Genomic DNA, 12988 nt, shown 5'->3' on the forward strand with positions numbered 1-12988 from the left:
CAAGGAGGGCCCACCTATTAATTTTGTTTTGTTTTTATTTATTTTTTCCCGATCCCTTATTGGGTTCCTTTATATCGCTCCTATAAGTGAAACCATTCGACAAGAAAAAATATCTTTTAGTTCAGAGGCAGTTGTAATAAGAATGACAAGGTAGTAATACTAACATGAGTGCAGCTTATTAGCTATTTGCCACATACCAGTAACTACACTCAGTCCTTAAAACAACCCTTCAAGGTGATTACAGTTACTCCCTCCATCTAACAGGGAGAAAATGAAACCCTGCAAGTTTAAGTGATTTGTCTGAGGCCCTTTGACTAGTGGGAGTTCCCAGATAAAGTCTTTGTCTCCAAAACTTGTGCTCTCAACCACCATGTACACTCTGCCATATTTGCAGGAGTTGCCCTTAAATAGTCAGGCTCCTCCACAAAATTAAGTTACATGCATTTCCCAGCACAGTCACAACACATTGGATTCAAGGAGTTTTTTAATGGTCTCCTCAGGGACTCCTACACAGAGACCCAAAACCCGAAGGACTATAACATTTATTTCCCCTCATCTCGTTATGAAATGAGATTTTATAAGCAAATCAGATTTCTGGCTGGCTAAAGATTAAGTTTTTTTCTAATGATAAAATCTTTCTAAAATGTATTCCATTCATAGTCACCTTAGAATATCACAAGTCTCATTTCATACTATCCTAATGACACAGAATTGTTGTTATGAGCAAGTACTGTTCTACTCTTATTTCGGGGACTTTGTGTGTGCTATCTGGGGAACATCCTGACCCCCATCTAGGAGATACATCTTTCATCCTCACTGTCACACTTCTATCTCCATCTGTGACCCTGTGTCAAGTACCTGTTTATTTCTTTGCATCATCGTCTCTCTTCTCTTCCCTCAAAACCGTTGGGTCTGTAGTTTGACACCATGGTTTCCATTTCATCCTGTATCCCTTGGACCTAACTCCATGTCCAAAGCACAGGAGGCATAACACATTGCAATAAGTGTTTTATTTTAGACCAGCTTTAGGTATAAGTATAGAGAAAAGCTACAAGAATAATAGAGTATTCCCTTCTGCAGAAATCAAGTTCTTTGTTCACATCTGACATGAATATAATGCATTTGTCCCAACTAATTGGCTTATATTGATACCTAATTATTAACTATTCTAGCTTTCTTTCCTTTTTAGCCTAATGTCCTTTTTCTCTCCGAGGCTCTCATCGAGGATGTTACACGATATTTAGTAGACATGTCTCTTTAGGCTCCTCTTGGTGGTGACATCAGACATTCCTTGTTTTTGACCACGAAGGAGTGGAAGGCCACTGGTTATGTGTCTTGTAGAATATTCCTTGATAGGAGTTTTTCTGCTACAAACTCAGTGGGGTTGTAAGTTTGGAGGAAGAAGGCCACAGAGTTAAAGTGCCCTTCTCATCACAGCATGCCAAGAGTATGTCACAGCAATGTAACATCACAGTTCTTAACCTTGCTCATCTGCTGAAGTGGTCTTTGTCAGGTCTGTCTACTGTAAAGTTAACTTGTTCTTTCAATGCTACACTAGCTCAGGTGTGCTTCTTACACACCAGGGATTAAGAGGCTCCATTCCTCAAGGACAAAGTATTTGCATCTATGATTTGGAATTCTTTTGTAGGGGAGACTTACGTATTTCACCCTCAACTTACTTATTCAGTGAGTTGTTTAAATCAGTGTGTACTCATGGACATTTATTTTACACATTGATATAATTCAATTTTATTTTATTTTATTTTGTTACTCAAATATTCCAGCAGCCATCATTGGCTTTTTCAGTTTGACTCTTGTATTTCTCTGACGTATTTTTATCATTTTCTCATCAATTGTTTGTTATTTTCACAGGGCCTTGATTATTTGTCAAGTATTCCTTCACGTTCTGGAGTAAGACACTTCAGGCTCACCTGAAATATTTTCTGTACCATACTAAGAATCTGTCGCTTCACCACAGACCCCTGGTTCCTTTTACTGTAGGAAGTAATAGAAACTACCATCTGAGCTCTGGGTGGGCACAACACTTCTTAATTAAAGTTAGAATTTGTTTGAATTAATTAAAATTTGAAGCCACACATATATAAAAAATATATATTCCCACCAACCCAAGTGAACAAATATCTTCCCCTTTATTTTTTTTTTTCAGATATATTTCTACACTTATAAAGTCAAATGTCATTGCTCCTCCTCTCTAATCTTAAATTCCTTTTGTCCTTCTAGAAGTAGCCACCATCTTGATGGCACATGGGTGATTTGGTGATGGGAAGCCCAAGGGGATTGAAAATGAGATGGGAAAATGCACAAAATTATGTAAAAATAAACTATTATATATAAAAAGTAATAAAATTAAAAAAATAAGAGTACATAAAAAAAGAATCTTGAATTTAAAATGGCAGATCAAACAATGAAAATGATGGGTTAGGAAAGGTTCTTTTCGCAAGGAGACATAAAACTGAGAATAAAGAGGAAAAAGTAAATTTTGTTGCAAAATTTTACCATTGCAATGTAACCAGATGAGAATCAAAACATGATTGCTTAAAATATACAGGGTCTAAAAAACTTTCATTCCCTTTTAAAATAAATTTCTTTAACTCTAAAAAGTAGCCACCATCTTAAATTGACATACAGACTTTTTCCCCAAACATGCATGGAGTAGTTACAGAAACAAATGGGTATTAAAGAAAAGACTGGTTCTTGCTTGGGCCAATATCCCCACAAACTGGCTGTCCTGGTTGATAGTTATATGTCTGGTCGGCTCCCTGTAACACTGCAGCAGCTGGCATTTGCATTGTCCCTTCTCCCAGAAGTTCATTCTCTCTGCCATTACCTCCAACCACTCTTCTCTAGGCTGTTTCTCCCCATCTCATCCCAATATGCTGCTTAGCAGGCATCCTCTGGTGTCTTCTTGTTGGAGAAAGACCAGTAACCTCATAAGTAAACTTTGCCACAGCAAATTGTAAACTAAGGAGTGCTGGAAAAATATGTTCTTACTGTTCCATTTTCAGTGCCAGAAAAAAAAGGGGGCTGGGAGTAGCATTCATCTGTTTGAAGAACTTGGCTCACTGACAGCTATTTTTTAGCTTCAGGACATTATCAGTTGCTTCTAGCTACTTTTGGAAGATAGAAGCCACCACATTTAAGGCCATCAGAAATCTATAAATTTCAATAGTTGATTTTATGTGTCTTCATTTTTACTTTTCTGATAATGGCTACTGTTCCATAATAAGAATGATATCCAAAATAGAGGAAAAGCTTACTATTAGACTGCTCAGGAAACTAATAATTTCTCCAGCAAGTGACTTAAAATGGAAGACTAATTGTATAATTACAGTGTGGAAGCCTTTAGCTATAATCACCATCCATTGAGTTGTGTTGCTATGTGGGCAGTTTGGTTGATAATGTTCTGAGTACCTAGCATGTTGTCTGCTTACTAAGGGAAGCAGAAATTTGGGGTTTGGGATTTCCAGCCTCTTAGTAGTAAATGTATTTCATTTCTTCCACAGCTTACACCTACTTTGACAAAGGGAAATTTGGAAGCAGTTCTTGAGAACACTTTGATAACACCGGGATAATTAAAACAGGCACAATGAAGCACTTCCTGAGGTAAGTGTTTTTGGCTCCCTGGATGAGCTCCTGGAATGGAGAAACTTCCTTGCCAATTAGGATAATATTTCTGTTCGTCATTTACGATTCTGTAACCAGGTCTCTTAGGATTGCATAACATAGCAATTGTACATTGGCTAAGAGTAATTTGGTCTCAAGGTTCTCCTGCTAATGCTCTATGCATTTTCATGCGACAGGAAAATACTTAGAAATAGTAGGTTACAAGAGAGCACAGGCAAACTAGCCTGGGGCAGGAGTGCACTGAACAACCTTTATACCATTGGACTCTAAACAGTAGTATCTTACTGGCCTTGAGGTTGAGGTTTGAGCAATTAGTAATCTAGGAGTCAATGCAATTTATATAGAATCATTTAATTTAAGGTTTTTTTGGTTTTTGGTTTTTTGTCAAGTCGCCAAACCATAGAGGTTTTTGGTAAAAGTTTATATTCTAAGCTTCTGCTTTTCCTACCTCACTGATATCTCTGAAATCTGCCTTTATTTTTGTTTCCCTGAAGATGTTGCTATACAGAGTTGGTGTGTTAGAGGGTGGTCTCATTTTGCTTTCAAAACCATTTGGCTGGGCCTAGCGTTATATTTATTTTCAAGAGTATTGACTGTCATTCACATTTTACTAATGAAATTCTCAGAGCAATTTCTCGTGATAGTAAAACATGACAAAATAAAGGTAGTCTGGTCTTGAAAGTTAGAAAATAAAACACATTTTCCAGAAGACACACTTTCCAGAGTTTCATTCCCTCAAGATGGTGGCCCCTCTTAACATAGGCTGGCACCTTGCTGTCTTGTTTTCTATAAGCAAATCATTTCTGGGCTTAACTTCTTTTCAGCAATTATCTCATTCTTTTGGTGGCCACCTTGCAGGATGTTCTTCCCCCACCTGGTTGTGGCTATACTGTTGTTTCTGGAGCCCCTCGATCATTGTATATGGGTTTGCTGTGTTCTGATGTGTCTGCTGGTTTTGACTGAATCCTACCATTGTGAAAGCTCTGAGGAGGTCGCTGTTAACCCTTACAGCCACAAGCATTTGTTTAATTGCAAAGAATACTCCATAGCCTGTTCACTTAGCAATATAAAAGGATAGTATTTGGGGGCCCTCCCTAGTGGCATAGCAGGTTAAAGCACAGCACTAAGAAGCTAAAGCCACTTCCACATGAGTTCGATCCCCTCCTGCCCCAGAGGTGACCACATGGCACGGCAGACCTCTCCAGACCCGTCCGCTGCTCCCCTCAGCAGTGTACTTTGTCAGTCGGCCTGTTCTGTTCTGCACTCTGTCTCTGGTGAAGGCTTTCACCACCCCCGCACCTCTGACCTGTACCCCAGTGCTGTATGCATAAATAAATAAATCTTTAAAAAAAAGGATAGTATTTGAAAAATCACTAGAATGTTTGCCAGCCAAGTATTGAACCTGATATAATTTTGGTTGCTATGATAATTAACCCATCTTTTTACACATTCATGAAAAACTGGTATTTGTGAATCCCTTCTGAATGTAAGTGTGTCATCTTTTAGCTGTAGAATCATGTTAACAAAAAACTTTATTGTTCCCTGAAGCTTAGAAATTGGGAGTCTTTTTGAAAAAGAGGGGTTGGGGCCTACTGTTGAATTTCTCCCTTAGTATCTTGCGTCTTTGAATAATTTGAGTGGCATCAAATCAGTCATTTCAGGATAAATTATAGCATTTAGTTTCTGAATAGTCTGTTAAATTGAATAGGTTCAGCACCATGTATGGTTATAAATTTTAAAATTCATTTATATTTGATGATTGAAAACTGGCCCAGTGAAAACTATTTCTGTCATTTTACACAGACTAGCAACATGGAAAATGGAACCAGCATTTTCTTTAGTGTTCTACTACATGTTTTCCTTTTTTCACTTGGACGTATATACTTTATAAATACTACTTGACATTGATTATTTATGTGAAACTGAAGCTAGGCTAGTAGGTTACACATCAAGAAAGAAACCTGAGGATTTTCATTGCTCATTGATTTGAAATAATCGGAGGAAATTCTATCATCACTCCTCCTTAATTGATGATTTTTTTAAATTAAGTTACATTGTACATGTATTCATAGGCTAATGGTTATGGAATTTGGGAAGAGATTAGGGCAAGAAGTAATAATTTTGCATCACAGACTCTATCAGATAATTTAGATTGCCTTTAATTCCCTATAATTCTTGCCCACAGATGTTAGACAGTTTTGGCAATTTGAACCAAAGGATAGGCTATGCAAACATAACCCCAATAAATCAGGTGTTAATTCCCCAAATGCCTTATGCAAGATACAGAGTTGAGTTTCTCTGAGAAAAGTCAGCATTATTTAAAAGCCCAAGAGTGATTCATCTGTGAACTTCTGAGTTGCCATAGAATGAAGGGGTCCAGATACAGCCCCAGAAGGAATGAGATTCATTCTAAAGAAATCAGATCGAGGGAAAGATTGGGTTATAATGGTGTAACTACTCAGAGTATAGAGGAATGGAGAAATGTTTGGTGTTCGTTAAAAAAAGGAAATGACATGAGATATTAAATTAAATACATGTGTTACAGGATTAGTATACCCAGTTGACAGGTCTGTTTTAAATTGAGAGTAGGTATGGAATGTTGAATAAGTACCTACAATCACCCAAATAACACAACTTTAGCCATGGTCTATATTAAAAGAAAAACAGGGATAAATCAATGAGAAAAATGTGTTTTTGTGTGATCTTAGAAATGAGGCTTATTTCTTGACCTCACTATAGCACTGAGTCTTGGAGTTTAGTTTGCATAATGCATTCCATTAATTTCATTTGAAATGATAGCTATAATAGAGCTTTATACATTGCAAATATACAATATCACATTTATATTAATATGGCATAGGGCATTATTTATTTAGAACCTTTAATAAAAAGAATCTTTTAAGTCACCATATAGCTAACTGCTTTCAATCCAACATTTTCACCTGACAGAAGGGGGAGTCAGACAAAAAAAACCTTTTTTTCCCTTGCAACATATGTCTAGCCTTCTCTTAGAGTCAGAAATCTCAACCATTTTCCTCACCTTACACATGAAAGGGCAGAGACTCAGCAAAGTAAAGCAACTTGTCCAAAGTCACACAGCTCATAGTGGAGACTAGATTTGAAGTCAAACTTCTAGAAACTTTCTATTTAACTGGGAAGTATTTCCATTTATTACCAACCAATTTCCACTTCTTTTGAAAGACAGAAGGTTCTGGGTCATATAGTTACAGAATTGGATTAGCCTTTTTTGAGACACTATCTGAGCTTTTGAAATTTAGAAGCTCATACTGCAAAGGAGAAGGGTTATCCATGTGCTTCCAAATGTCTCTGTGACCTGTAGCCTGGTACTTAGTGCCATGGTTCTTTTTCCCCATTTAGAAAACATACATGCACACATGAATCTTGTAAAATATATGTATACACACATGCACATGCCCACCTACACATACATTTCAAATTAATTTTTTCCCATGCATTACAACAAAAACTATACACTCTTGATGAAATAATGTTAAGCTGAGCAATAGTCTAGGCAGTTCTGTGTAGGTGACCTCACTAGTGCTCCATCACTGCTGCCCAACTCTCCTGCCCCTTGGCTTTCACCCTGCTTGCCTAGCCAGCTCTCCGACCTTTCCCTGCTCATGAAGCCACTGCTGCAGTGCAGGGACAGAAATGAAAGTGCCATGAACATGCAATATGTGTTGGTTTGCGTTTCATTCATTTGACTTCTGTTTTACACCGTTGTTCTACTCTGACTCTCAACTCTGCCATGAGAATCTAGTCCTTTGCAGCCTTCCAGATAGGAGCTCTCTGTAGCCAGGTCCCCTCACTTCATAAAACACCTCTTGACAAGCTATGTTCGAATTGATTGACAGTACACCTGAGTAGGAACACCAATGGAGCAACTAAAACTTTCAAAATGTCTGTTTAGAAGGTGCGTGAGCAGCTGGAGACATCGACTAGCGTTCTCTTCTTTATGTCCTTTTAAATGAAAAGTGTTTTGTTTAGGAAACTTGTTTGAGCCAGGAACTAGAATTATTTTGTATATATCTTCCCTCACCAATAGTTTACCTCTTATTTATTACAGGATTTCTTCAAGCAAGAATTAACTTTCATTAGCACATTCATTGAAAGTGTTCAAAATAAACCACTTTTCCTTTATTGTTCCAAAAGAAGACGCCAGAATCACAGATTTAAGATGGAGTAGTGTGGCACTGCAGGTACCTGCATTCCCTCCCCTTGACGAAAGGGGGCGACATAGTTCTAGGTGCCTGTCCCATTTCAGCAACTGGATAATCGCTGGATGGGTCACTCTAACAAAACATCATGAGACAGCTCGCTTTTATTTGGTATCAAAGATATGATCCATTTTGAGTAATTGAGTAATTTGCAGTGGGCGGCTATTCTGGTCCAAGCTAGAGAATGAAACTTAAATAATGAAAGTGATCATAATTGCCGGCAGAGGGACACTGCTGCTTATCAGTCTCAGACTTCATTTTGCCATATATTTACAATGAGCAGTAACAGAAAATACTGGAAATAGAGCCTGTATCTGTAACTCTTACCATTGAATCAGATGTCTCAGTGCTTAAGTGGGGCATTCATGTTAGGAAGCTATAGTAACTCCTTTGGAAGCACTATCAAAATGTGTGATTTTAAAAAATAAAAAGAAAGAAAGAAAATAAATTGCCAGCAAGCCCACTGCTTATACATATAATTGTTAAAAATAAGAGATGGGATGATATTCTTGCTTTCTGGTCTGGAGAACTTAATTGTAGGTTCTACCAAATGTGGTCAATCCTTTCAATATTATGCTGAGAATCTTCCCTCAAAACTAAGAAAAGTCTGGTGATATGAAGAAAAAGAACAAAATAGTTCTGTAATTAAAACAAAGATTATTGGTTTGATAATTCGGGCCAGGAGGGGGAAAAAACAAGCAGAAAAATAAAATCCTTGTGTATAGAGTTCAGAAGAATGGGAGAGAATGGCTGTAATTCTTATTCTAGGAGCAGGAACAGAGAAAGCTATTAGAATCTGTCTCACAGGAATGACTGAGATGTTTCCACTCAAGCTTTACAGTCATAAATGTGGGAGCTCAAACAAAAGAAATTAAAAGGAAACGATGCTATGAATCTGAAAGTCCTTCAGCTCATGTAAGAAACAGGCAGACATTTCCTCCCTCCCTCCTTTATTTTCTTCTTCCCCAAACCAACCACTGATTAACTTATAAGCATTGAAAGATTCATTTCTTCTTTTATGAAGCCTTTTTCACTGAGGTATAGTTGACATATAACATTATATTAGCTCCTGGTATACACCAGAATGATTCAATATTTATGCATATTGTGAGATGATACCCACAATAAGTCTAGTTAACATCTACCACATCTATACCTAGACATCTCTCATGTGTTGAGAACCTTTAAGATTGACTCAGCAGCTTTCAAATCTGCAATGCAATATTCACTACAGTCTCCATGTGACACAAACATCCATTCCTAATTTCTTCCTCTGCAGGGTAAATATGCCAAACCAATTGAACATGCTCCAGAAATACTTAATCTTATTTAATGTTCTTCTCTGCACCTTCAGTAGCTTCTCATAAACTTTACAATTTGGGGGATTAAATAGAGCCAAAGATTTAAGAAATGAACTCCTGGCAACGTTTGAAGGTAAAGAACAGGAACCCTGAGATGCTTATTGGAGATTTTGCTCATCTGATCCTTTCAAGAGGAAGCAAGTTGGGTACATTTTCTGCCATCAAAGTAAGACTTCCAAAGGAAAGGGTACCACTGACATTGCCATCTCAGACCATGCCTTCCCAAAACTAGACTTGTGCCTCAAACACAAAGTAAATTATATCTGTCAAAACATTGTCTGACCTTATTACCTGACTTGAAAAAATAGCACAGAGAACTGGACTTTCAATGAAACATTTATGGGTATGTTTTTCCTTTAGGAAAACAAGGGGGAAATTAAATTGTAATCATAAATAAACTGGTCTGGAACTTACAAATGGGCGAGGAAGCAGTATGTCACTGTCACTTTCCATTGCTAGGGGCATTCCTCTTTTGTTACTAATGAAGTGATCATGTGATGATGAGGGAGGGACGTGGTCCACAGTGTGACAAGCTCTTAATCTATAACTCCTGTCTGCGGATTCCAACTGGGTTTTCCAGTCCTTTGCGTGTGGACTTCCTCAGGGGAGATGAAAAAACAAAGCAAATCAAACTTGATGCTATTTCTGTCCTTTTGTATAAACCATCTAGATGCAAAGCAGCCTCCTGGGCATTTTCTTTTCATATGCAAGGAAGCCAGTGAGCAACTACTTCAAGTGTCTCTGAACACTTTCTGCCACCTAGGCTGACTCTAGATCTCAAGTTATTCATTGAGTAAGCCAGATGGAAAAGTTGCACAGGGACAATTTGGCGGAATTTAAGCTATAATGTGACTAAGTAAAGTGAATACAAAGACAAGAACAAGAAATAGAACCCCTTCTTCTAGGGAGACTTAGAAGCACAAGAACCTGATTGCTATGGAGCCCACAGACATACCCTGGAAGGTTTCATTTGAGGAGCTGTCTCACATGCTGGGAAGGCTTCGCTGATAATAGCACATGGTACCGCCAGGACAGATGGGAGTCTTTTATCCTTGACTTAGTTATAGGGATAATGCCAACCAGCAATTAATATCATTACCATCTGACAGGTGACCGCTTAACAAAGATATTGCTCAGTCTTTTTTCTGGAATAGCTATCCAGTAGGTAGAAAATTGTCCGAAAGATAAGTTCCGGTCTTACCAAATTTCTCATTCATCTAATTAAAGTGTTTCACTAAGGGTTACTATTTTTGCGGGGAGTGTGGGAAGCTAATAACCTAAATCCTGATAGATCTTAGAACATATTTGACTAAAACAGATTTCAGGCTACAATATAGTAAATTCTTTTTTTTTTTTTTACAGAAAATAACTAACTTCTCATAGAAATTTTGTATGCTCTGTTACTGTTGGTAATCACTTTACATATTTTTTTTTTTAGGTTTTGCATGTTTTTTTTTATTATTACAAAGTTTATTTTTACATCATTTTGCACATTTTTTTTTCCATCTCGATTGTAATCCCCGTGCCACCACCTGTGCCACCACCATAGTCCCATGCATTTCCCTCCCTTCCCCCCCCCCCCCCCCCCCCCCCCCCCCGTTTTTGATCCTATTCCCCACTCCACCCCCACAGAATGTCTCTGGTATATGGTTGTTCATTATTTTTGTTATTTTCTCGCCTGGTCCATTATACTCCTGCTATGAGTCACTTTACATATTTTTAAGTGTTACAACTTTCATTTTCTTAAATGAATACACTTATAGAAAAAAATGAAAATGTGTTTCAACAACAACAAAACACTGACAGTACCATTACTCAGAAATTCTATTGTTAACATTTTTATTGTGTGTTTTACCATATTTTCTACCTTGTTATATTCTGTCATTAAAATGATATGTTTTATTGTTTAACATAAACATAGATCATCCCACATATTTCCTTTCTAGCATTTTCTATTTGATAAACATTTCATGGACATTTTCTTACATTATTAGTTATTCCAGAACATAATTTTAGTGCCGACAAAAGAATCCATTATATTATCTTAGTGTTACTTCACAATGTTATTTACTGTTTCCTCCAATCCCATTGGACTTTTATGATGTAGAGCCTAGACCATCATATATTAAAAAAAAAAAAAAAGCTGGAAGAATTTTTATTAACATAAAGGCTTCAAGATATCAGAACTAGTGCTAACTGAGCAGAGAAACAAAGCAAGACTTGATTCATTTTTATAGCTGGATCTCATCATTGAGTCTATTAATTATTCTAATGCATCACCTGGATAACCTGAATCATCTTAGGGTAGAGCTGGAGGGATTTGGTGAACCTTTGAGAAATGAGAAACATCTTCTAGAAGTTACATTGATAGGAACTAAATAATTCTGCTTCCTTGGAAAGCATAATATAAAGAGAAAAGGGTTTGAGTATAGGATTGCGGATAATAGTTCCCCTTTAATGCTATAACAGAGTTGTTTTGAGACTGACCGGTACCATGAAGTAGTTCATACTACAAGTATGACAAATTCACAAACCAGAGATACTATGAATTTTATATGACTCGTGAGGATAAACTTTATAGTTTGTTGAGCTATGAGTGGTATAGGTAGGGTGTGCAAGAAAGAACTTTTTCTTTAGTCAGAGCTAAGAACACACTTGTCAGGAGGTAGAGTTTTAAACAATTTAGATGAGAAAACATTGCAACCTCTGAGGGGAACCAAAGATCTCTATGTTTGTTCAAGGGGCTGAAACCAAGGACTATTGAGTTTGGTCAGCAGAAAAACACTGGCACCACACAGCCAGGCCCTTCAGGAGGCCAGAGGTTGCTAGAGGAAGGCAGAGGAGAGGAGGAAAGAACTACCACAATGGAAGTCAAATAGTGACCTCAAAATGCACTGAGGAGGAGCCGGGAACAGACCAGGGTGAGCCAAGAAGCCATCCATGCAGGCAGAAGTAGAGTTGCCATAATGTGGTTTTTCATTATATCTGAGGAGAACCGGCTTCTAAAACACAGACTCTTCTCAAGGTGTGGATTTATTTTCCAAAGTGGTTTAAGATAGAGATGGGAAAAGAAAAGGCTGTAGTGCGTCACCCTTTACATTCCAAAATATGATCTCCTGAGTGGCTTGCAGTCAGAACCACTGTGACTCTCAGACCCCCAGCTTCCCTTGCGAGGATGGGTTTTGTAGCTCTGCAAAATAAATAAACCTGGGATCAGGAAAAGGAAAGATGTGTAAAAACCACGTCTAACCGTTGCTTTTCTCCTGGGTTCCCTTCCTGCTGGTGGTGGCTGCTTTGTGCTCTTTTCCAGAGTTCTGTTGGAAGGTGCTGTCTTTTGTTTTTGACAGAATGTTGATCCAGGTGTGCCTGTATTTTTACTGTAAATTTTTGTGGCGCTGCCTGAAATTTGTAATGAGGAAGCTGACTGGAAGGTGTGAGCTTCAGCGGATCTGTTACAACACCAAGCCTGGCGCTTCCAGGACCATGAAAATCGGTAAGTGTGAAATAAAGCACCAGGAAACACGTCTGCTGGGTGGAATTGAGGCTTTAGTGTTGGACTTCAGTAATTTCAAGCCACTATTGGAGTAAAATTTCTGCATGACTGTTTTTGTTTTACAGAAACCTCCCTGAGGGATTCAAAAAGTAAGGTAAGAAAATTGTGTACATATCAGCAGTTCTTCTCTTGGAGGTTTACCTCCGTCATCAAAAAGCAAAAAAAAAAAAAAATAAAATAAGAAAACATGT

At 37.8% G+C, this 12988-nt stretch overlaps 1 protein-coding gene across 1 annotated transcript in view; it reads left to right on the forward strand.

The window, feature by feature from the left end:
- Positions 1 to 12988, forward strand: part of ELMOD1 (ELMO/CED-12 domain containing 1) — a 52150-nt gene that overhangs the window by 17338 nt on the left and 21824 nt on the right. The window contains exons 2-4 of the mRNA XM_004689072.2: positions 3525 to 3624; positions 12592 to 12737; positions 12863 to 12891. Of these exons, the coding sequence (XP_004689129.1) occupies positions 3608 to 3624; positions 12592 to 12737; positions 12863 to 12891 (192 nt within the window). The 5' untranslated portion in view covers positions 3525 to 3607. The remainder of the gene's footprint in view (positions 1 to 3524; positions 3625 to 12591; positions 12738 to 12862; positions 12892 to 12988) is intronic.

The sequence above is a fragment of the Condylura cristata genome, unplaced genomic scaffold (assembly GCF_000260355.1).
Source record: "Condylura cristata isolate star-nosed mole 26May11 unplaced genomic scaffold, ConCri1.0 scaffold00025, whole genome shotgun sequence".
Classification (NCBI taxonomy): Eukaryota; Metazoa; Chordata; class Mammalia; order Eulipotyphla; family Talpidae; genus Condylura; species Condylura cristata.